The 24942-nt window shown below is 40.1% G+C and overlaps 2 protein-coding genes and 1 pseudogene across 2 annotated transcripts; 2 read left to right on the top strand and 1 right to left on the bottom strand.

Annotated features, from left to right (window-relative positions):
- Positions 1-5087: 5087 nt before the first annotated feature.
- LOC135653331 (cytokinin riboside 5'-monophosphate phosphoribohydrolase LOG3-like) lies at positions 5088-6832 on the bottom strand (annotated as a pseudogene).
- Positions 6833-9481: 2649 nt separating this feature from the next.
- LOC135653330 (transcription initiation factor IIF subunit beta-like) lies at positions 9482-18644 on the top strand. Its single transcript, XM_065175204.1, has 6 exons — positions 9482-9775; positions 11498-11606; positions 16810-16940; positions 17030-17104; positions 17480-17629; positions 18253-18644. Exons 1-6 carry the CDS (start codon positions 9581-9583, stop codon positions 18370-18372), a joined length of 780 nt encoding a protein of 259 aa, XP_065031276.1. The 5' UTR covers positions 9482-9580; the 3' UTR covers positions 18373-18644.
- Positions 18645-20520: 1876 nt separating this feature from the next.
- On the top strand, positions 20521-24200 carry LOC135652919 (receptor-like serine/threonine-protein kinase At2g45590). The gene has a single exon (XM_065174255.1). The coding sequence runs from the start codon at positions 20803-20805 to the stop codon at positions 23089-23091; it is 2289 nt and encodes a 762-aa protein (XP_065030327.1). The 5' UTR covers positions 20521-20802; the 3' UTR covers positions 23092-24200.
- Positions 24201-24942: the final 742 nt, after the last annotated feature.

Raw genomic sequence — 24942 nt, 5'->3', positions numbered from 1 at the left:
CTTGTGATCTTTTTTGGAATCACCGAATAGTATTTCTATGTTTTTAGTCTTCTACTTGGTTTAGATAAAAATTGTCCGAGTAAAAAGGATGATGCAGTAACTAGGCCAAATATTTTATTATTTTTAATATTTTTTATTTTTATTGGGTTAAGGTTTAATCATGGTGGTTTTGATTATAAACCTCTTAAACTCTTATGATTTATTCGTTTTTAAAATAATCTTTATATATTTTAAAACGTAGTATATAAAGTCACTTCCGTCGAGTTTAAATTAGATGTTTGAGTATGTTTATGTGGTATACTAACTCATAATAAATCATTAATATAATGATATATATAATTTAAATTTAAAAAAATTGATACTATATGAATTTAAAAACGTAGACCAATTGTCTAATCAACATTTTGAAGGTGAACGAGGAGACGCTAGTCTTTATGACGAAGTGCTCCCACTTCTTCTACTTTTCCTGTATTGTCGCCCACATCAACTAGCCAACCTCGATTACCCTGTCTGCTCCGCCTCCAAGGGCCACACCCGCTTTCTCTCCGTGCTCCGTTGTCAAGAAGACGATGCTCCCACTATTGGGCAAGGGGTGATGGGAGAGACGAAGAACCGAAACTTGAATAGGTGAATTACTAATGATGATAGTCAGAACACCACCAAAGGCAAGGAATGGTAGTTAGGGGAGAACAAAGTGGCTATCACCGCTATCACTGTTGTTGTTGCTAAGGTCTATGACGATGACAAGCTGCTACTACTAGTGTCGAAGCCTAATCAAGGAGGGGGCATGTGTTTCAATCCTATACCAAAAGTAGCCAATGAGGACAAGGATAAGAATGCTTACGACGACGACGAGGAGACGGAGGACGTGAAATGAGAGGACGAGTTCAATGGGCTCCTTGCGACCCCTTGCGCTTGATTTGCTAATTGCACTAACAGAGGTCCAAGGCTGGTAGTGTCCTTGTGAGCATGATGTTGTAGGCGGCCCTGCTCTTGAAAGAGTGGAGGCACCGAAGCTATGTGGTGGCTCTCAAGATGAAAATGCCACCGATAAGGTCCTCTGCCCTTCTCCGTGCCCCAATTGATCTAGTGACGATGTTGGACGTGAGCCAAGGCATGATAGGGGAGAAGCTGCTTATGTTGAAGCGCGCAATGCGGTTAATGGTTTCCTCTTTAGGCCCGAGGGATTAGCTCTCCATTGTGGTCTTTTCAACTATCGCAGGTGCTAAAAGGCTCCTCCTTCTATAACGGATGTCAGAGCAAGGCCAACGCGCTCCCAGTCAAATTGTGAAAATGCTCATTTTGAAGGAAATAGATTAGACAACCGGTCTATATTTTTAATTCAACATATTAATAACTTTTTAAAAAATTTAAATTACATATGTTATTATATAAATGATTTATTATGAGTTAGGATGCACTTAAGTAGACTTTTAACTTCTGTTAACTTAGACGACGGGAGGAGCTTATATGCTAAGTTTTTTTAAAATATAAGAATTATTTTAGATGCGAGTAAATTATAAAGATTCAAGAGGTCAATAATCAAACATACATGAGCTAAAATGAATATTAACTATTTTAAAAATCAATCAATTTCATGCATTATCAAGGAACTATAAATTTGAACTAGCTAGATCTGTGCAATTGTGTAGAGCAGTAATTTTCTGAAGTGATTATTGATTAGGATGTGGGACTCAGGTCATTCATGCCCTCCAAAAAAAAAATATATAGGGTGAATTTTTATAAAAACTTCTAGTTTTGAGAAATTTTATAGAACACTATTCTAAAATTTTTTTCAGAGCATCTCTTGGTCGGTAATTTTATCCTTTTACCTTGGATAGCTAAGGTTTGTTTTCCCACTCAAAACACTGGCTTTTTGGACCATCGGTTCACAAACGTGCAAAGATTGCTACAGTGTTTGGTCGGTGAGCACCATCTTCTTCTTTGGCTTCTCCTTTCTTGTAGCTCTACACAGGTGTTGTTGCTCCTTCGTTTTGTCTGTTTCAATATGGAATCAAGAAGACAAAGCGTCGTCGTGTAAGTATATTATTGTTTTTGTTAATAATTATTTAGATAGGATAAAATGTATGTAGGGTTTTCATGAATAGAGTGGGTATTTAAAATCATTTTGTTTGATAAATAAATTGGTATTTAAATCTTCTTCCCTTATTTAATTTTCTTCCTTTGTGAAATTTGGAAGCTATTATAATCTAATTTATTGTTATATTGATTCATGAATTATTAAGTTATATGCTTGTTTTTCTAAGGATCTCACTGTATGGATGGTCCGCTTTCGAACGAGACATCATGTTGAGGTGAATGCCTAGATTCATAGGTTTGAATAACCTATTTTATTATGATGAAGATGATAATAGTAATGTCTTTGAGAATGAATTGAAGATGATACAAGAAGAGATTGAAGATGATATTATTCATCTTAGTATTAGGTGGTTGATACATTAGTGTTAGGTGATCAACACCTCGATATAGTGTCGATATCGTATCCTCAATATTTTCATCATTTGCAATTGATATAAAATCATCTTTTAGGATTTATTGATCATATTGTGTCTCTCAATTGTTCATCAGATTCAACACAACATAATTCCACTTTAGCGAGGAATAAGTGAAACGATCACTAATATAAATACATGTCTACGAGCATAATGATTACGAGTCATATTATAAAAGCCCCCTCAAGTGTGTTACAAAAAAAAAAAAAAAAAACTCATATTCAATCATGGCTTTCAGCCTTATCACTCTCATCGTTTTGTCGACACCTCAACTCTTAAGCTAACATAAGCATCGGATGACCTTTATCGGATATGTCTCAGATAGATACAGATACAATTCTATAGAACTCGACACCTCTTAGATTCAACCATCCCTAATACTGATGAGCATCTTTTAGGTATCTAGGTTTTAAATTAATAGAATCTAAAGATTCTTTTTGGTTAATTTACTCTCTTGCATTCAGATGATTTAAAATAGCAAATATGATTTTGATACCGCGTCAAATCATCGTTGCAAATGATTGATTTCAAGCTCGGGGTTTGAGGTCTGTAGAGGTCAGAAACTGCGCATCTCCATTTACATTTCTTGAAATCTGTAGAAACCTAACACAACTTTGACCCTTCCAGCAAAATACAAGAAGAGAATTGTTTCTGATGGTTACAGTTCCCACACTACAACTCCTCACAATACAGTAGTATCCACTGATCTCCGGCTAAAAGACTAGCACGTAGAAAGTGGCTTGCTGTGTAGCCAGCTACATGTACAGACACCATTTCCTTCGGTCGCAGGTACACAGGCCTCTGTATGTTTTATGGAGATGTACGCACTCCCATGACAGGATTGAAGTTACAGGGTTGACATTCTGAGCTGTTCTCGATCAATGCTGTCATGTTATGCATCATGGGTTGTCTATCCAAAACAGTGCTGCGAAACACAACGGAACTCCAGAGATTTTACCAGGAGAAAAGTGGAACGCAATCCTGCACAGTAACCAAGGCAAAGTTTGATCTTGGTGTCTGAAACTTGGGGTCTCTCTGATCGCCTTCCTTCATGGAAACGGCAAGTATTGCAACTTCCAAACTTGGAGCGGTTCTCGATAACGAGTCATCGTCCACCACCCATTCAAATCATAGCCCTGTACTGACCTAGATGGAGCACTTCCATGTCAGTGCTCCTGAGATACTGATGAGATGCATGGCAACAAGAGATTGGAGCCTCTTTAGCTGCTTCTCTCATCCACTTGTCACGTGGAGCGTTCGAAATCGGACGTCTTCTGGCATCAGGGAGAGGCTCCAAATGCGGTGCAGTTCCTCGGGGCGTCCTGCCACCGCCATGCGTCAATTTGGCAGGAAGGCGTGGGCGGCTTTTGCGGCCATGATCATATCTGCAAGCACCTGGAGGGGGGGGAGCAAACCGAGAGGACTTGCTGCTGGGACCAACACATGGTGTCCTCTCTGAAAGGTTCACGAGTTCGCGAAGGGAATGATTGAGCTGACCCCTGAGGAGTCCTTTTCCGTGGTCTTCCCTCCTCCCTCCACCATCCCTCCCGCACCAACGTTATCTCCTCGCTCCCGTATGGGATGTCTCTGGACGCAAGCAAGAACGAGCCTCGTTTGTCCTCCTCCATCCACAAGTATCCACCGCAACTAGTTTTCGCAAACGACCCGTTCCTCGTGGAACTCGTGGAAGAGAAAACCTATTGATCCGTGGTGGGAAGGGATCACCTTTTGTGTCTGCTTTATTGGGCGGATGGTTTAAGAGTCAGGAGAAGATTCTGAGTAGGTGCCCAAAGTCCTTGTCGTGGAGGAGTCAGCAATCACCGAAACATCCCATCCAAAGCTGCAACCTGGAATCCTCACACTCTTTGTTCTTTAGATACCTTTGCCCAAGACCGGGTGAAGAAGAAGGCAAAGATACTGGTCTTTCTTCCTAAGATTTAGACACGCATGTCGTTACTGGATTTGATATTTGGGTTGGAACAAGAAGAACGTCGTCATCGCCCCCACCGCTCTCATCGTCGACTCTTCTTTCCCTTCTTTGCAGGCATCCTAAAATGGCCTCACATGGTTCCTCACTCTGTTCATGGTTCATCCATACCTCCGTCACGAGCACCAACGAGGACGTGTCCCTCTCCACGTGTTCTTTTTACTTTTGTTTTCTTTCTTTTGTGTGGCGAATGATAAGGCACGGTCACTGTCGTTCCACGTATCGCCCTGATGGGTCTACGTCAGATCAGACGGTTTACACTAAGTGGAAACAAAATTACTTATATATCCCTGTAGAGTTAGTGATTTTCCTATTTACCTCTCAAAAAAACATTATTGATAATTAATTTGACATAATATCCCTTTCGAAATATTAGAAGACATTAAAGGATCCAAATTAACATTTATTATTAATATTTATTATTTATTAATTTGTTGTTAGTTTAGATGGTGCACATGATATATTATGAAGGCTTTTGTGTTTGAGTGGTCTACTAAATAAAAATAAAAACTTAAACGAGTGATCCGTCAAACCGTATCCGTCCCCACCATATTTGAGGTCAAAACGTCAACCCACCGAAAGAGAGGTGAAGAAGAAGACAAGTGGTGGTGGGATCCACCCCTCCTCCACATAAATTGATTTCACAGAATAGCGACATCGATCACTAGACGATGGAGATGAGCATCATCGAAGAATGACATAATTAACATGAGAATGGACAGCCATCGCTCCACGAACGAGGCCCGGTCAACGGGCAATCTCCAGCTTGGGCGAGTGCCCCCAACTGCTCCGTCTCCCACCCCAGCTCCGGCGCAACTCCCTCATGCATCGGCGCGTAATCCTGTGTTCACACAGCTTAAAGCTTTTCTAAGGATAATTAGCAGAACAGCGGATGCGCAGTTGGCACCTCCAGCTTGGAGAGCAGCTCATGAGCAGTTTGCGCAGAGACGATGATGCGGCGCGCGGTGGGCGTGATGAATCCCTCGTCCACAGCCTTGTCGATGAAGGAGAGCAGGGAGTCGTAGTACCCATCAACGTTCAGCAAACCCACCTGCCAATTCCCTTGAGAGTGAGAAGGAACAGTCGGGAGAGAAGTATGAGCTCGACGTAGGGTTTACCGGTTTGTCGTGGATGCCCAGCTGAGCCCAGGTTATGACTTCCAGCAGTTCTTCCAGGGTTCCGTAGCCACCTAGGTAGCCACACCAACAACAACAAGATGCATGGTCAAACTGGAGTACACGAGATAAAAAGAGTTCTCAACGCTGTATCAGACTGTAGCTTAGATTCCTCTGCTCGGTGAAGCGCATGGGGTCATAAGTTAGTGCATCAAAAAGAAGACGAAAAAGTCGTATACTACGACGTCAGTGCTCGGAAAGATGGAAAGTCGACTCCTCGTTTGGCACAGAGATGGTGCTTACCAGGCAATGCTATAAAGGCATCGGCTTGACGGGCCATCTCGGCCTTCCGCTGGTGCATTCCTGAGACAGCCCTCACCTCTCCTACAGTCTCACCTGTGATCTGCAAGCCCTCAAATAAAACCAGGTGTGAGTTGTGCAGCTAATCCTGATCTATCGCAGGCAATGAATTAGAAGGAAATAAGAGAAAGCAACACATACCTCTCTCGGCATTAGTGTCCTGGGAATGACTCTGCAGACATGTCCACAGCATGAGTATGTTGAGCACATACTGTTGTATACAATATACAGAGAGAGAGAGAGAGAGAGAGAGAGAGAGTACCCCAGGACATGGCGACCGCCTTCATGAACAGCTTGAGAGACAAGACCCATGAGGCCAACACTTCCCCCACCATACACCAAGTCTATGTTCCTTTGGACCTGCAAAACGGAGAAGCATGAAGCCACACACCAAGAGCAAAGCACAGAACAACTCTGAGACCATCATGGGTTGCATTTGGTGATGGAATTGACGGCTTAACTCCTTTCAATTAGCCAGAAGAAGCAAAGATCTCAAGGAAAAGGAAGAGATACAGATTAAAGGACTGACCAATTCATGGCCGAGTTGGATAGCTGCAAGCTGGTAGCTGGCTTTCTTCCCGGGGCTGCTGCCACAGAAGACGCAGACCCTTCGGAACCGCGAGGTGGATGATGGCCTCTTGGTCATCGGCAGAGCCTGTGCTTCAGTTTCCATCAATCCACAACCAGTAAATAACTCAGATATGGAACACAGAACCCCTCTCTCTCCCTCTCCCTCTCCTTCTCTCCAGTGAAGCTTTGGTTTCTTTGCCGAGGGAAGTGAAGTACAGAGCTTGTTTGGCAATCTCAATGTAACTGTGGTTGTCTATGGCTGTGGTTTCTTCTTCCTTTGGTTTGCCCCTCGCACCTTTTTAAGGAGCTAAAGTGAGGTGACGGTCACAGTGGAGAGAAGTAGGCCTGTGGGGGCCTGTGAAGCCCATCTTGTAATATACAAATACATGGAAATCAGTCTGTGACTTGGACAAGAAAAAAAAAACACTTGATCCAACATTTATCTTTTGACAGAACAGGGCATGATCTTTGTTCCCACTTCTAATGATCATCAAATACTATATATAGTCTTAAGACCACTTTATTGAGCCAAATTATAGGAAACTTTATGGAGTGCTACAGTGTGGTCCTGTTCATGTATCACTACTTTTTGTCGATCCAACATTTACATTTTCTGATAGCAAAAGAAAATAAGAGTCTCTATTTGCATCGTATGGTCCTCCTGTTCTGTTCATGGTTTGAAAACATGTTTTCTTCTTCTCTGTTTGTGGCTACAATGACCAACATCATCTTTACAGGAATTCAGTCTTTGTTAAGAATATAAAACAAATCACGTACCATCTGCTGGATTAAGATCTTAGATTAAGCCATATTAATTACCGTCTTCATCGACATCACGAAGCGAACCCATCCGACGTGCCCTCCAAGTATCCATCCTCCTCTTTTTCCCAGAACCTTTTTCTCTCTTCGCGGCTGTGCCATGCACAGTTTGATTGCGCTGAAGGGGGGGGTTGCGTTGCAGGGGAACACCCAGGCACATCGGATAAGGTGTCCTTGGGGCGTGCTGCTTTTGTTCTGCCATTTCTGGGGGCAGCATGGTTTGGATTGTGTGACTATGTACTACAACAGGAGTTTTCTTTTTCGTTTTTAGGAAAAGAAATACCATTTAGAAAGGTCTAATAGATCGGATGGTGGGTGGTAGATCAGCACTCAATATATATATATATATATATATATATATATATATATATATATATACAAAAAAAAAGAGATTAGTGATCCATCCACAAATCAGAAGATCTAATTGAGGAAGTAAATATTGTCAATCCGATCAGTATTTTAATTTTTCTCATAAAAAAAATAAAAAGTTCATTGGGATAAATTAATCAACTATCACAATGCTAATGTCATTCATCTGCAACGTCATATATATATATATATATATATATATATATATATATATATATATATATATATATATATATATATATATATATATATATATGATAATGAGATTGATTTATATTTATGTTAAATAATCTTAGTTATACGTTATTAAAAAAAATATCGAGATAACCAGAGTATATTATATACTCCATATGATAGAGACAGTTTGTCTTATAACTACTTGTGTGGTCCTAGTTATTGAGAGTGATAGCTAACCTTACGAGGATAATTAAGTGTCAATAAAAAAATATCCGCTCTTGGTATAGGAATATCCTATATATTTTTATTCAAGCAAATCCCTAATTAGGATCATTCGAATTAAAAAAAAATATAAGTTTTCCGAGAGAATCCAATTGGAGCGAGACTCGAGTAGATTCCGTATGGGTCTAATAGACCCATGCCCAATATATTATCTCTGAGATATTATATAAATGATATACTAAAGATACACAAAAATAAAGGATAAACAGATCCAATGAATTGAATCCCCGTATATCGTCTACGGACTATGACGTAGTTGTCATAGTACTTTTATAGTTAATGAGTCAAGTGAATTATTATGAAGATAATAATTTACTCAGTCAGAAGGAGTTCTAACATCTACAACTCACGACCACCTAGAGGGTAGGTATTATCGAATCTCAGATTTTGATAATATTATGGACTAATAAATATTTGAGATAAATGACATAAGAGAAACTTTGATCGTAGATTTGAACTATCGAAAAGCAAATCGTTGAAATAGAAGAATCAAACGTCAAAATGAAGGATTGGTCAACGTGCTGAAAGATGGATTTCGAACACTCAACTCTCCGAGACAAGCTCTAGGAAGGTTATAGATACAAGTTCACCTCATTTTTCTTTGCAATGGTCGTTGGAGGCGGAAGATTAAGAAGAGTGATCTCGATTCTTTCTTTTTCTATAACTTCTAGGTCGTCTTTGATATCCTTCGTAATACAAATGGGTGATGTTCAGTATGGTACGGTGTTCATCGGTTGATTTGCAAAATGATTTATTTTGTGATAATGGTGCTGTAATATGTAACCTTTTTCTATTTATGATAATGAAATGTTCATGTTGTTTCTTTCATGTAGTTCTTGATTGCTAGGTCTCAACCGGTCTATCAGTTGACTTTCCAGTAATTCTTCTGTAACTTAGTCACAAGAACATTGTTTTTGGAATTATCAATATGCTTGTCAAATAGTAGTCGTTTGCTTTAGGGTAATTAATTAGGGGTAATGTTCAATCAGTTTGGTCACAGAAAATTCGGCCTATGCATGAGATACATCTTTTTTACTTCATCAAGCATATTTCATGTTTTCATAATTTAATATATTCGATAATATTATGAGTCGTTGGCGTTTTTATAGGGCACGCTCAGTTTGGGCATCGTGTTAGCTCCTGTCGGTGTCGGTGTCGGTGGGTGACTGGGCCTGTTTGGACCCGATCCAAATAGGCTTCAAATTCGGCCCTCGTCACCGTTCCTTCCACGTACGGAAGCCCCAAACTCTCCGTAGCTACATGCTCAAAAACCGAAGCCACACAGACTCTGTACTCCGTCGAGAGTAGTGACCCGAGTAGAAGTAAAAGGAAGAGAGGAGACTCGGTAACTAGAAGTCGGGGAAAAGGAGAAAAGGGGCCGAGAGAGAATGGAGGACGGGCGGATCGTGCTAGAGACGGGCCGGGCGGAGAGGTCGGTGTGGTTGATGAAGTGCCCACCGGTGGTTTCGCGGTCGTGGCAGTCATCCTCCGCCTCTGCCGACTCCTCCAACCCTAATCCCGTCGTCGCCAAGGTTGTCCTCTCCCTCGATCCCCTCCGCCCCGATGGCCCCTCCTCCCTCCAGGTAATCGCCCTTTCTTCAATTTCTTTAATTAGGTTTCTTGAATTTGTTGATGTTGTTGTTGTTGTCGTCTCGGTGGATGTATGACGATCTCTTGCCCTCGTGGCCTCATCCATGGATCCCATCTATCCTTTCTTCTTCTTCTTTTTTTTTTTTGCCTGATTTTTTTTTAATGCCAACGAGGAAATTGAACTCTCCGACTTTTAGGTTGGCTTACGTTTGTTGGATTAGATGTAGCAGGAGTAACGATATGAAGGAGGTAATTAGTGCGAACTAGGAGAGTTCATGTGATGATGTGTTGCTTTGTAGGAACCTTATGTGAATCTGGAACTCACGGAGTGTGGCTTGGAGTAGGTTTGACTTCTAAAGAAAGATGTATATAAATCCAACTATTTTACATTTGACTTCCATAATCTCTTCGTTAATGATAGGCTCAGCATAGAGAGAAAATCCAACCATGTAATTTGTCTCTCTTTTTCTTGAAATTCAGACACCATTCACATCTCTTTCGGTAAGCTCTCTGTTGCTAATGCAGTAGTTCGAACATTTTCTTGGTCCAAGGTCAGGGAAATACAAATAGACAAGTCACACAGTCTGACCTACATGTTAGCGGCTGGCAAGTACTGCAGAAAGATATGCTTGAAAAAAATTAACAAGCTTTCAGAAGTTGATTTTAAGTCTCTAAAGTGCACTTTGTTGCATTTGAATTGTTGCTTAAGGTTTCTAGCTCAATCTAGTGTGATAGCTCGATAAAGCTTATCTGCTAACTCAATTGGAATGGAAAATGCAAATGTAGCTGCTTTGTGCACATCAGCCATTCTGACTCCTGTAACTGATATTGGGTGTTGCTGCCCCTTAAACAGTCAATGAATAATTAATGAATGAATCCTTGATCTTTCATGATGGTTAAATTTGTTCATACCATACATTGAACTAGGTAGTCTAAGTTGTCTTGAAGATTATTCTGATCCGTTTTGGTAGTGTGGTCTCAGGAAGCTCAAACATAGATCACTCTGATGATTTAGGAAATTACATTTTACTTATATTCTCAGCGATCAGAGCAAAAAGACCGTGTTGGGTTTTTTTAGAGTTTAGTCAATTGCCTCATTTATGGCCCTAAAATTGTAGAAAGCATAGTTCAGAAACCAAAAACTTTAAGATGCTTCTACAAGGCACTTTTTTTTTTGGCAAAATATACCATGCCAGATGGTGTTGGCACACTCCATTCTGTCTCTTGTCAAGAAACTGGCATGATATAGAATAATATTGCACCTAGAAGTTATTGGCAAACCCTTCTACCTCTGTGCTCTCATTTTTTTGTTATAACCTTCAGACGTTCTAGTTAGATAGGCCTGTGATGTTCAGGCACAGTCAATGGTAGGGACCAGCTGTTTGTGTCAGTCTTTCATTTCTAGCTTAGCATTAACAAGATTTTGTTATGTTCGATCTTCTGGCTGAGCTACCTCTACTTTGGCCCTTATTTTTGTTTTCAGTTCATTTGATTCTTTGTTTTCTTTAGTAAAAGGTGAAAGAATAGTTTTCTTTAGTAAAAGGTGATTCTTTGTTTTCTTTAAGTGATAGTTTTTTGCCATTGTAGAATTAGATTGGCTTTTAAAATTTTGGCAGTTTTCAAAGCATTATTAGACTCTTATGGCTCAGGCATGTTAATTTCAACATCCATAAAATAAATATGCCTTTGAGTAATATTATGGTTTGAACTTGCAGTTTAAGATGGAAATGGCTCAAACTGATTCTGGCAATACACCAAAGAGTTACACTCTGAATATGTTTAAAGACTTTGTTCCAATGTGTGTCCTTTCTGAATCTAATCAAGGTAAGCATATGCCTATCTTTTGTTACAAACCCATCTTATGCATTTTGTTGAACTGGACATTACAGGTTAAATTTGTAATGTCCATACCAAATTACCAATGACTGGTGAGTCGGTGACACCATACAGGGATCCCACTTATCCAATTGATGGTCAGTTGTGAGCTTCTGCTGATAAATAAAGTCTGGACCAGAATTTCTTTATGTTTTTGCATATAAAAGGGCCATCCTATTGTGTATATTACCATATCATGCTGTATGCACCTTCATCATATGGTAATGTGCAATAACACCATATTATGCTGTTTGTGCTGGCACTTCTAAACCTGTGTCACAAAATTTTCCTTGTAAAACCACCCGGTAAGCTAATTTAGTTAGCTGGAGGAGCATTAGCATTCAGTACCTTCTTTATGAGATTACCATCTATCTGTTTTATCATTTTGTGGATATCTGTAGCGAGTGGTGAATAACCAAGTTAAAATATGTTCACATTGGGTTGTTGAGTTTTCGTCAAGGTCATGCATTAAATTGAGTTCTCCTAGTCGATACTCGATATTACACATTAAATTAGCATAATTTTATATGCTTATTACTTGTTGGTGCTAATTTTCTGGAGATTAATTTCCCGTGTTCCCCTACCGCCTTGATAGGGTGAAGAATTTGGCCAACTAGCCACTAGCAGAGGGCTCATACTCAAATGATGGATATCATTGGACCCAAAAGATTAAGCCAATGAGTAATGGGCCCGTGGATGTTGCCATACCATTGTCTCACATCTTCTCCATATTAGACTATCCTCTCAAGTGGAATACCCAACAATCTCATTTATTCACTTGTGCTATATTGGTCATGCCTCCCCTATACCACAGACTCTCTCAACGACATTCTATCAACTCAAACTTGACCATCTTAATCTGCATGCAATCATCATCTCAACCATGCATAACATCTCACATATCTACATCACAACTCTTGGCTCTTACCAGCAATTTCATAACCTCATACTTGGCTCCTAAACTTGTTGTGACAGAGAATTAACCTCATCGTTAACTTAACCATCATAACTGTAGGAGTCCACTCGCTTATTATCATGTTTGTAATCATATTATTTTAGTTTGACCATTCTTAACTATGTGGGTCCATCACTTGTCTATCTTGGGATTCTTCAACCTTAGTCTTTACTCATTTTCCGATGTGGGATTAAATCAAGATTTTACAATCTCCCCCCACTTAGTGGCTTGGCTTCTCCGAACATAACCCAGATTCAAACTGGTGCATGTGAGGCATAAATGAGTGGTGCCTTCATGCCATAGCGTGCTCTCTAATCCCATTCATAGAAGCCATTTTATATTTGGGCCTCTCACCATGCCAATAATAGGGTGGCTCTGATATCTAATGCCATAACTCAACTTGATGAGATGATTGACCCATAAACCTCGTTGACCTTGAAGTCCAAAATGCTTGATCTTAAGTTAATAGGCCATCAATTATACCTTTATAAGTCAATTTTAATCTTTGTCACTTCCGATATGGTTTTCATGATGTGTGACTAAATCGGGGTATTACACTTTTGTGAGAAGACGTCTATATCATTTATGGGATTTACATTTTTGTAAATATTTGACTTCTGTAGCTGTGTGCTTTTCTTGACTTTGTCAGTGAACTGGAGATTTACTCCTCTCATTGGTCGTCTTTCGAGTGACTTGGGACACCATATGACTAGCTTGATTTCTTATTTTATGTGATTCTCTTTACAGTTGGAAGGATGTTTGTTATTAGTTGATTATGCTTTTCAGTTGGTTGGACATGGAGTCACCAACTAATACTGACAAACTCTAGTCACAAGATTGTACCAACATAATATGACTGCCTAGCCTGGTTCTTGAGCCAAATGGGAATCAAATTTAGGTGAATCTGAAACAAGGTGTATTTGTTTGATGCTTTTCATCACTAAAATAGTTGAGAGGAACATAGCTTTCTGATCTTTATATTGTTTGTTGTAGACAATTTACTGGCTTTTTTTATTACGACAACCTTTTGTGTAAAAAAGGGTGGCATTCTACATGAGGCTTCCATCGGCATGGGGCTTGTGGAGATTAGTGCAGCTTTAACCCTTTTTCTGTGCTTGCTTTAAGCTATAATCATAGCCTCTTGAACTCTTTATCTATTCCATGTTCTAAAATAAATCATGAGACTTACTATTGCTTATGCCATCAAAAGGGACTACAACATGATTGCTTGATGAGTTTTTGATGTAGAATGAGCAACAATAGAATTTTTTTTGATATTAGAGGAATAGAAAGAGAGAAGAGAAAGATAATAATCGAAAGATAATAACTATGAGACTCGCTCTGGCTCAAGGAGAATACTTCCTCTGATGAAGGTCTTGCACATGGACGATAGAATCATTTTATCGGAAAAACAACTGTGGACTTGTACCACTCACACGGGTAGAAAAAACTCAATTTACTGATCCATTTCTGTTGATCTCCATTATTATGTTCTAGCCATTTCAAAAAGGGGTTCAAGTACAAGAAGAAAAAGGAAACATAGAAATATGAAAAAATTAGAATTGCATCAAATTTAATATACGTTCTGTTCCTTTCTTTGAAGAATGTAATATTCTTGACTTGATTTGAAGGATTTTTTTTTATAACATTATTGATTGATAGTCTTCCATCTTTGTATAGATGAATATTTAATATCTTCAATCAAGATTTACAATATTCAATCGATAACGAACTAGATCTCTTACACTTTTTTTTTTTTTTTGCATTTGTCTCTTTTTTCTTCGCCTTGAGTAGATGTTATCATGTGGCAACTTATAACATATGCAAAATATCTCTGAAGTCTGAATTAATAAAATTTATTCAAATAACATATAAACTAAATTGCTCCTACATCAGTTCTTGGGTCACTTTATTTCTGATGAGTTGCATGTACATACGTCATTTTAGCATAAATTTTGCAAGATCACCGGTATTTGGTGTTTTTACTATCTACAATGCAGAGAGATTTTTGGAGAGCACAAACATAGTTCTGAACATTAAACAAGTTCTCTGGAGTTTGTATATCATTTTGGCTTGAGATGGCTGTTACAGTATCCATAAGGTATTGAACACCCATATGACTTGATTTACGTTGGTCAAGTATCTGATATGTCCTAGAAGGGTCATAATAAAAAGGGCAAAAAAGAAAAATCTCGGATGTTCATAATTTGGTTGATCCTACCATACCGAATCATTTGTATGTTACATTAAACAAGTTCGAAAACAAAGCCATACCCTTTTATTTATGGGATATGATGGCCTAGGCCATTGTTTATGCCTCACCTTTCAACGAATCAAGGGAGATAAGAAATAGAGGTGCTAGAATTGCACAAAATATGTCCTTCGTCTTTGAATCGGTGGCTCGGATCAGAATTTATTTACCATTGCTACAAAATATTAATTATGCAAGTACATTCTCATTGCCCAAAATTTTTCATTCTGCTGCCCTTACCTTCTATCATCTCTTTTATAAAATGTGATGCATTGGTCCTCCCACTTGGAGGAAGTTCACCCTTATCTTTATGCCATCTCTTTATTAAAATCTGATGTCCCTTTTGTTCTTAGTCATTTCAATTAATACATAAGGTTAAACTGTCTTACTATTAGTAACTTCATCTTAAGCATTTTGGTTCGTTTGTTTGACTCATTTCATATAAGTTATTGGACTAGCAGATATATTGGGTAGTGACAATTGATATCAGAGCAGAGCAGATTTAGGAATGCATATTTGTAGATTAATGGATCCAACAAGGAAAGGGCCACTTATGAATGTTTAAACAAGCATGTCATAGTGCCGAGTGGTCCTTGTGGTACCATGCATCTCATACACTGGATATTGGTAATGATTTGTACCTTTGTGCATTAAGGGTTGGGCCATATATTGAGTGGATTGATATTTAAGGCTAGGTCATGTTTAAATATTCCAGTTTGGAATTATGTAAATTAAATCTAAACAGCTAATACCCCATGATTAGTTATAGATATGGTTCTCGTTCTTCTTCTGGGGCTTCACATCTCCCCCTCTGCACCATTCTCTCTTCAGCCTCTTCAGCCCCCATACCATCCCTTTACTGTTACAGTTTTCCAGATTCTACATCAAAGCTGTCTGAATACTCTGGCTGTGATGGCTCATAATGGATTTTTGTCTCACATTTTATGGATATGAAATTGTCACTTGTTTCAAGGCACTGGATTCCTCTTTAATTTACAAAGCTGAAAATGAGGAACATCTGATCTGTTTCATATGTATGATTATCATGAATAACATTGTTCTCTGTCATTAATTCTACCATTAGATATTAGATATACATATATGCCTATGGCAGGTATAGGGTCCATGTAAATACTTCTTTGTGTATGTTCAGATAAGAAAATCAAGAATATCCGAGCATAAAGCTTTTCTTTATGGAGTAGTGGTGGCCTTTGAGTCTATGACCGTGATGGAGATATCATGTTGTGTCAAAGGGGATGCTGCTGCAACTTTTAATTGTTTTTCTAATGTTCACTTTTGTTTCTCTATTTTTAACTTTTTGGTTTATAATATATCTATATCACAACCATTCAGTTTCCTGTTGCCTCAGTTCTAAGTTCTATTTCAGAGCTTATTACATGAGTTGCTAATGAAGATCCACAATACACTCCTCTTATCATGAAATACTTCTTTCCTGTGTATAATTAAAAAATACATATGGCCCATTATTTAAGGCTAAGATATTCCACGAGTAGAACTGCTAATAAAACCATATATTTTCATGTTTTTCCTCTTTTTATATGAACATATTTATACTTGAGATCAAGGTTTAAACTTTAAAGTATCTGTTTGATGCCAACAATGGTGAGGCTGACTTGTCAGGAGGGTAGAGTAATAGTTTCTTGTTTGGAAGAATGCCCATGTCAGTTTATGTACATGTGAATAAACCTTTTTTGGACATTGAGATTGTGTTGATTAATAACTAGTATGAAGATATACTGTTTTAGCTTTCTGGTAAATATGCCCTTGTATGGCAAAACAATAATCCTTTTTCTAGGATGTTGGTACGAGTGATCATATCCTTCTTCGGTTATTGTACCCGTTGAACAGATTTTTCTGCATTAAATATTTATTGCATTTCTATATGGAGTCTAATATGTTGAAATAAAATTCAATTGCTAATGTAGGAAAATTTTCATTGGAGGGGAAGGTAGAACATAAATTTGACATGGAGCCTCATAGTGAGAATTTTGGGGATTATGGAAAATTATGTCGTGAAAGGACTAACAGAGCTATGATCAAAACTAGACAAGTGCAGGTAGATGCAGTTTATTTTTTCCATTCATCTGAGTTTTATCTTTGCTATTGAAGCTAAACTTTTTATTTATTTATAAATTTTGGCTTAAGGTAATTGACAACGATCACGGAGTGCTCATGAGGCCCATGCCTGGTATGGTTGGTCTGGTTCCATCTGGTTCGAAGGTAAATTTTTTTTTTACTCAAAGGGACAAGGTACATATGTACCCTTCACCTGTTACTATGCCAGATCTTACATGCTTCAAGTGTTTTTATATTATATATTACATATTCTTGTACATTTGTTGGGTAACATGTTACATTTCATTGTTATCTCTTCGTGGAAATTATATTTCCTTGGTGCATAGGACCTAGTGTCTTACAATGCCTTGCTACTTTCTCCACCATTTCAATATCTGTAAAGCTACTTGTGGCAAGAAGTTCAATGCTTGATTCCATTATAACTAATATTTCACATTTTTTGTTAATATCAAGTTTGTTTGGTTTGCTATTTACACATAGCTTGATATTTTATTTTGCTTTGATGTTTTTGTGCACCAGGACAAGAAGAAACTAACTCCAACAAAAGGATCTGATGCAAAACGAACACGTAGGGATCGTCGTGAATTGGAGAATATTATCTTTAAACTCTTTGAAAGGCAACCAAATTGGGCACTGAAGCAACTAGTCCAAGAGACTGATCAACCTGAGGTTTGTGCTTCAACTCGGACATTATGCTTTTAGTCAGAGGAATGCAACTTCACTGACTCCAGAAGAGTCGTAACTGGACTAGCATATTGTGACCAACCATTCTTGAGATAAAATTCTGCTACAGTATCTTCTTGTGCTTCTCATATCGCTAATGATGGCAAAGTTCTTTTTTACCTATAAACTACTAAAGAATGGATCGATACTCTTTTAAATGTTTGATTTCTTGTATTGATTGTGGACATATGTATATCTTGCTACCTTAGTACATAAACGATAATATTAATTAGTCCATGAACAAAAATATGCATGTTTAGAGTGTGCAGGAATTTAGTATGATGTTAAGTTTTTCTGGTCTAAAATGCTTCCTACCTGTAGTGAACTGTGAGAATATATATTTGGCCTGCCAGATGTGTGAAAAGTATATTCTCAGGCCAACAGATGTATGAGCAGTATATTCTCAGGCTGCCAGCCATTCTCTGAAGTTTGAACATTGTATTTACTGCTTTAGTTATTGCTCTGTTTTGGTAGCATAATGAAGCTCATTATGACTTTATGAATCAGTTGCTTCTTCCTATGGACTTGTTAGGCTCTTGTCCACTGACTTGTTAAATTTCTCTTTGCAGCAATTCCTGAAAGAAATACTAAATGATCTTTGCGTCTATAATAAGAGAGGACCTAATCAAGGAACTCATGAGTTGAAGCCAGAATACAAGAAATCCACGGAGGAGATGGACAATGTGTGAAGCCCATTAGCTGCTGCCTGGAAATACTGTTGCACGTTGATTCAGAACTCCTAAAGAACCAGTGTAGCAGGACATGGGTCGAATGTTTGAACTATTTTCAGCTTAGGGGAGCTCGTAACCGTTAGAAAATGATGATCCACCGGTGCAGTCTGTTTCCGTAAGTTTCTTAGAGTGAACAAATGATGTGTAGATTGCACCAGATCCCCAAGATACTGTTGTATAACGTTACTGTAGTCAACTCTTGATGATTATTTATCACATGGTTTGCCTTATCGGTTTGTACCAATGTACCGATCGATTATCGATTTGGTATGATACCGACATAGATGGACACATGGTATGCTGAGGTATATCGATAAATTGATATGTATCATCCATATCGGTCTTTTGTTAGATCGGTATATATCGCTCATATCGAGCAGTATATCATGGTATAGCGAACTTTGATTTATCGTTACCTACAATAGTATGATTGGGTCTATCAGACATATTATTATTATCATTACTCTTCAGATGATTTTCGTCGACCATTGTTTGAAATAGTCGCTGTTAGGGTAATATACATTGATGGATGCTATGCTATTAGTGATATTATTGATGTTGCTTCACCTTTGCTCGATGCATGAAATTATGTTTTTTATTTTATTTTTGGATGATAATACTTGGGTTGGATTGGATTATTTGTGTTATTACAACAGTGGTTTGGCCAACAATTGTTTCAAGTCATATGATGGTCGATTATTGTGTTAACGTTCTTCTAGATTCTCATGTTATAAAAATATGATTTAAGGATTTACGATCTTCTATTTATCATAACTTTATCTTATTGGATATTTGTGCAGTTTTGTAAGTTTTTACGTATTAATCTTTTCACGACGATGAAATTTTTTTTTTTTTGAAAATTATGAGATTTTATTTTCTTTTCTTACACTGTGCATATGATGCTATCTCAAATTTTTCAACAATAAAATCTTATCTATAAGATTCAATAATTCATGAGTTTATTGGATATTTAATAAGATAGGAGTTCCGATATATATCTTATATCCGAATCTTTATTTATCGTAACACTTACCATATGTGTGTAACCTTCTAGGCCCAATATCGAGTTGATTATGAGTCATATTTATTAATTCTATCTAATTCAATGAATTATTATCTTCATAATAATTTAATCGATTCATCGATTACGAACTATGTTGTGGTCTTCAAACAATAAAAGGAAAGAGAATAGGAAAGCTTGTGTTAGAAATGATACAAATCAAATTGGACCAATTCAACAGGAAAAGAATATCATAAATTCTATTTTGATCATGATATGATGTAATTTAACTTAAAGAGTGACAATATATTTGTCCATATAAAAAAAACAAACAGTAAAACCGATTACGAGAGGCATCATCATCATCAGACATAAAAAAAAACCTAATAGTGAAGATTTTTCTAGTAAATTTTTTAATTTAAAAATATTATTTTATATGAGAAATAATGTTTTGTGTTTGTTCAACCACGTCGGTAAGTTATTCCAAAATTTGCTTTCTTTATTCGCGTCGATTCAAAGAGATGTCGACTTAAAACTTGGGCGGACGGTCACTTTGCAAGTCTCTTCCTCTTTATCTATACGTCCCCCTCTCACTGATGCAATGCAAGATTTTTGTTGTTTTTAATGCACTTGCAGACAACAGATGGCCAATATATTCCTTCCACAATGTGTGTTTGTTTTCCTGACAGGGAGACATATGGTTCACAAATCTCTCTCTTTCTCTCTCAACTCAATTGCTTCTGCCCATTTGAATTGGACAGCAGCTATTATTCTCGAGTAATCCATTAATATAATAATCCTAAAAAAAAGAAGAAGAAGCTATTTTAGTTACGATAAATGGTATGTCTATTACATCATTTATCTTACGGATGCTATGCTATGTCTCATGTTCACGATAAATGAATGGTACATCAAAGTCGCTTCCGATACATCACCTGAAGAAAGATGCTTTTGTGGTGGACGCAAAAAGGATGTGGAACACTATCATCGCCACCACACATTACTATTCCCATCACTGATCAGAGGGCCAAGCTTCTTCTAATATATGGACAACACATCACCTCTAATAAATACTTCCAATCTTCCATCTGCTGATCAACACTCTTAACTGAAAGAATCATTGGCAAAAACAAAACTATGCATAGAGAATAATAGTAGTGAGAGAATAATAAGCCATCTATTCTCCTTCCTTCCGATCGATCGATCGATCTCACTCTCGTGTGCTTGACAATGCAATAGCGTGGAACAAAAAGGACCAAACCTTTTACTTCATTCCTTTCCATTACCTTCTCCAAGATTTCCGTACTCTCTCGCTCTCTCTCTCTCTCTCTCTCTCTCTCTGTAACTTTTGGCATCGCAATCCGAGGGTTGAGAGTTGAGACTTACTGATGCCGTCCCGCCCTCCGCCAGTGGAAGAGCTGGGGCTCCGTCGGATTCAGCACCACCGCCAACCCATTCCGATACCGGCTATCGCAGGCAAGGCCGCCGTCCTGGCCGCGGTCCTCGCCGTCGCCGTGGCTTTGATCTTCTACCGCCGCCTCGCCCGCGGAGGCGGCGGCACCCACCCCGCTGCCTCCACCCTCGCCAGCCCCCTCCGTCGGTTCACCTACCGCCAGCTTCGTCGAGCCACCGCGTCCTTCGCGCCTTCCCACCTCCTCGGCCAGGGCAGCTTCGGCCCCGTGTACCGCGGCGCCCTCCCCTCCGGCGAGGAAGTTGCCGTCAAACTCATGAACTCATGCGGCTCCCTCCAGGGCGAGCGCGAGTTCCAAAACGAGCTCGCCCTCGCCGCCAAGATCCTTCCCGTGACCTCCTCCGCAGCCGTCGCCGTCGTTCCGGCTCTTGGCTACTGCTACGATGACGGCAGTCGCCGCCGGCTTTGGTGGAGGTGGTGGAGACGGCGGGAGGTGGAGGACTCGCTGGAGGTCTCGGAAGCCGCCGCCACCCACGCGCCTGCGCCCGGTAGGAAGCTCCTCTTGGTCTACGAGCTGATGCACAACGGGAGCCTCCAGGATGCGCTATTAGATCGTCGGTCCCCGGAGCTGCTGGACTGGGCGCGGCGGTTCGGCTTGGTGATCGACGTCGCCTGTGGCCTCAACTTCCTCCACGCCGTCTGCGATCCGCCCGTGATACACGGTGACATCAAGCCCAGCAACATCCTCCTCGACGCTCACCTCTCGGCCAAGATCTCCGACTTCGGCCTCGCCCGTCTTATATCCAACGTTCCCGTGGACCATCTCCCTGCCGAGGCGGAGGTGGTCGTCGATATCGATCTCGACAAGTGCGTGGTGAACGGTTCCAAGAAGTCAAGAAATGAGAGGGTGAAAGATTCGGTGGTCGGAGACGGAGAGGACGATGCCTCGGCCTTGGCCATGGAAGAGATGCCAGAGAGCATGGCACCAACTACGATTCTGTTCGAAGAAGCGATGAACGGGGGAGCGACCGGCATCGCTGCCACCGACAGGTCAGCGGAAGAAGATGAGGGAGGCACGGTGGCGTCACCAGTGACCGTCTTGGAAGTGGCCTCCGCTTCGGAGGCTGGAGCAGGCGTCGATGGATCGAGCGTCGACAGCGGGAAGGACGCATCGCTGTCCGGTCGACGAAGGGGGGGCGGGAAGGACAAGGCCGGGCCCTCGTCCGGCAAAAGCTGGTGGTGGAGGCAGGACATCAGCGGCGAGGGACCGAACTCGGAGACGGGGGGCAGCGTCAAGGACTACGTTATGGAATGGATTCGATCAGAGGTCAAGAAAGATAGGCCCAGGAGCGATTGGATGACCGCCTCTCCGGGCACCGCTGCCGAGGAATGCTTGCCGAAACCCTCGAACGGTGGGAGACCACAGCCAAAGAAGACCCATCCCAAGACAGAGTGGCGGGCTTCGTTGGACGAGGAGAGGCTGCAGAAGAAAGAGAAGAGCCGGCCCGCGAGGGAATGGTGGCGGGAGGAGTTCTGCGAGGAGCTGACGCAGAAACATAAGTGGCGGGCAATGGCCAAGTCCCAGAGCAGCGACGGTGGACGTGGAGAGCAAAAATGGTGGCAGGACGATGACGACTACTCCGACTTTGCTTCACCTTCAGAGAAGAAGAAGAGGTGGAAGAAGAAAAAGAACTCCAGCCGCGGCAGCCGTAGCAGCATGGATTGGTACATAGATCGTATTAGCGGAGAGATCAGAACTGGTGGAAGGAGAAGCAGCCAGGAGTGGGCTAGTGGGGATATCCCAAGAAGTGGAACGGTGAGTAGCACACCAAGCATGAGGGGCACTGTTTGCTATGTGGCTCCTGAGTATGGCAGCGGTGGGCCGCTCTCGGAGAAGTGTGACATTTATAGCTTTGGTGTTCTTCTGTTGGTCATCATCTCAGGGAGGAGACCGCTGCAAGTGACGGCCTCTCCCATGTCGGAGTTTGAGCGAGCAAACCTCATCTCATGGGCACGGCATGCTGCCCATTCAGGGAAGCTACTGGATCTTGTTGACCCCTGCCTCCAGTGTGTTGACAAAGACCAGGCCCTTCTCTGCATCAGAGTTGCGCTTCTGTGTCTGCAGTGGTTTCCGGCCCGCCGCCCGTCTAGTAAGGAAATATTAAGCATGCTCACTGGGGAGTCCGAGCCTCCGCACCTCCCGCCTGAGTTCTCACCATCACCACCAGGTGGATTCTCATTCAGGTCACGGAAAAAGGCTCGGTAAGTTGAATTTGACCTTCCTTTGCATCACGGTTTGGTTAGTTTACTATCGATCGTTCGTCAGTTTAAATTCTTGTTTCCACATTGTTGGATGTAGAGAAGTTTGGAGATAAGGTTATGATCCAAATGCTAAAAGATTGATTCACAAAATTGAAATTTTGAGTCAAGGGGGATTGCAATGAATCAATTGTCATCACTTCCGTGTCTGAACCTCATGCATAACTTACTACAAAATTCAAGTGTTGATGGATGGCCAACTCATGTCGATAAGATGCTGCCATGGTTCTGGCAGAATGTTAGGTTTTCTTTCTTTAGGCATGCATGATGGTAGTGCTCGCTGGGGCATGTGAATGTTCTGTCTCTTGATCCTTTTTCTGTTAATGTAACCCAAGCTGTGTCCCATATCTACCTTGTCTTTTGCTTCAACTTTCTGGTGTTGAAAAGAAAAAGGTCTCAAAGATGATTCCACTTCCTTCTCTTGGCAATTTGAATGCTTTGGCAGATTCTTTAGTGCTGGTGTCAAAACATAATCTCACTTCCATTTATCTATCCTTTTCTCAATGGATTCGCCTTTTCAATTAGTTGGCTTAATTGTCCGGTCTCATCCACTTTCTGATAGCGATGATGGTGGTGACATTCTAAGTCCAGGTTCCCTACCCAGGAGGAAATCTAATGTTTTAGCAGAGTAGTTATCATATGTACAAGTGTGTGGAATACTTTGGAAACTAGTCGACAGAAGGAGAGCATGAAGGTCATGCTAAAGATTTTCTGTAGAAAGTATTAAACTTATTATAGATCCAAGGCCAGTACAGTTTTCTTCAATTAATTATCTTTCAACTTAACACTGGGGCAAGATCCTTTTCATTCCTCCAACTTGCATCTAACCAATATGATCGTCCATTAAATGCACAAACATTTTCTTGGGTGTCAGTCTGTATGGCATCGACTAGATTCTGTCAGCTTGTTGATGTAGCCTCTTCCTTTAGTTGCATCTTGAACAGGAATGAGGCAAAAGATCGTATACTCTTCAACAATGGGATTATTTTGTCTAGCTTTTTCGGATTTTTGTTTTTTCATATTCTTGGCCTATAGATTAAAGAAATTGTCAGCCAACTCTATATAATTGTCTCAAAATGTAGTAAGTGCATTTTGACATGTTTGCTGGTCCGAGTGTTTCATTCCTCGATAACCCGGAGCGGATGCGCAGATCGGTTCCTCTTCTTTTTATCTCTGCTTGATAAATTTGCATGCAACTCCATATAGTTTTTGATTGTCGGATATGATGATGATGGCAATTTAAAGAACCAGAGATAATATGCAAATTAGTCAACGAAATTCATTCCAGAATAAATTGTAATTGATTATATGATTACAAAAAAAGATGTCCTTGTCAGCATGTCTGCATATTCATTCCCCTCACAGTTCTTATGTCCAGCAACTAGCTCTGGTGAGTGCATCCCATTCCTATGGTGAAACTAGCAATTGTGTTTCTGGTAGACACCATATGTATGTATGTAGCTGCTGCAAAAAATAATGTAATCCTGCATTTCACATATGGATTGCTTTGGAATGGCCTGATTGTCTTAAATCTGTGAAATTTATTGCTGAGACAATTATGGCAGAATACCTGTTAATTCTTTTGTGGAACTAATTCAGGCGACTAGTGATATGCTTTTGCATGATAGTAGAGTGAGTTAAGCTACTTTTTGCTCTACTCTTGTTATTAGATTATTGTTGTCATAAGCTACAGTTCTGTGAAGTTGTTTGGAAGTTCCAGTGGTCTGCCATGCCATCGTTCACTGTTTCACTACTACAGATAGTGTTCTGCAAACTTGCAACTTCCACCATCTTCATC

Source organism: Musa acuminata, chromosome BXJ3-11 (genome assembly GCF_036884655.1).
Source record: "Musa acuminata AAA Group cultivar baxijiao chromosome BXJ3-11, Cavendish_Baxijiao_AAA, whole genome shotgun sequence".
NCBI lineage: Eukaryota > Viridiplantae > Streptophyta > Magnoliopsida > Zingiberales > Musaceae > Musa > Musa acuminata.
This window is presented reverse-complemented; position numbering and strand designations above follow the sequence as displayed.

Excerpts from the sequence above, each read along its gene's own strand:
- LOC135652919 (XM_065174255.1), top strand. The coding sequence starts at position 20,803 with ATGCCGTCCCGCCCTCCGCCAGTGGAAGAGCTGGGGCTCCGTCGGATT.
- LOC135653330 (XM_065175204.1), top strand. The coding sequence starts at position 9,581 with ATGGAGGACGGGCGGATCGTGCTAGAGACGGGCCGGGCGGAGAGGTCG. Across the intron at positions 11,607-16,809 it reads CCTTTCTGAATCTAATCAAG|GAAAATTTTCATTGGAGGGG; the intron begins GTAAGCATATGC and ends TTGCTAATGTAG. Across the intron at positions 16,941-17,029 it reads TCAAAACTAGACAAGTGCAG|GTAATTGACAACGATCACGG; the intron begins GTAGATGCAGTT and ends TTTTGGCTTAAG.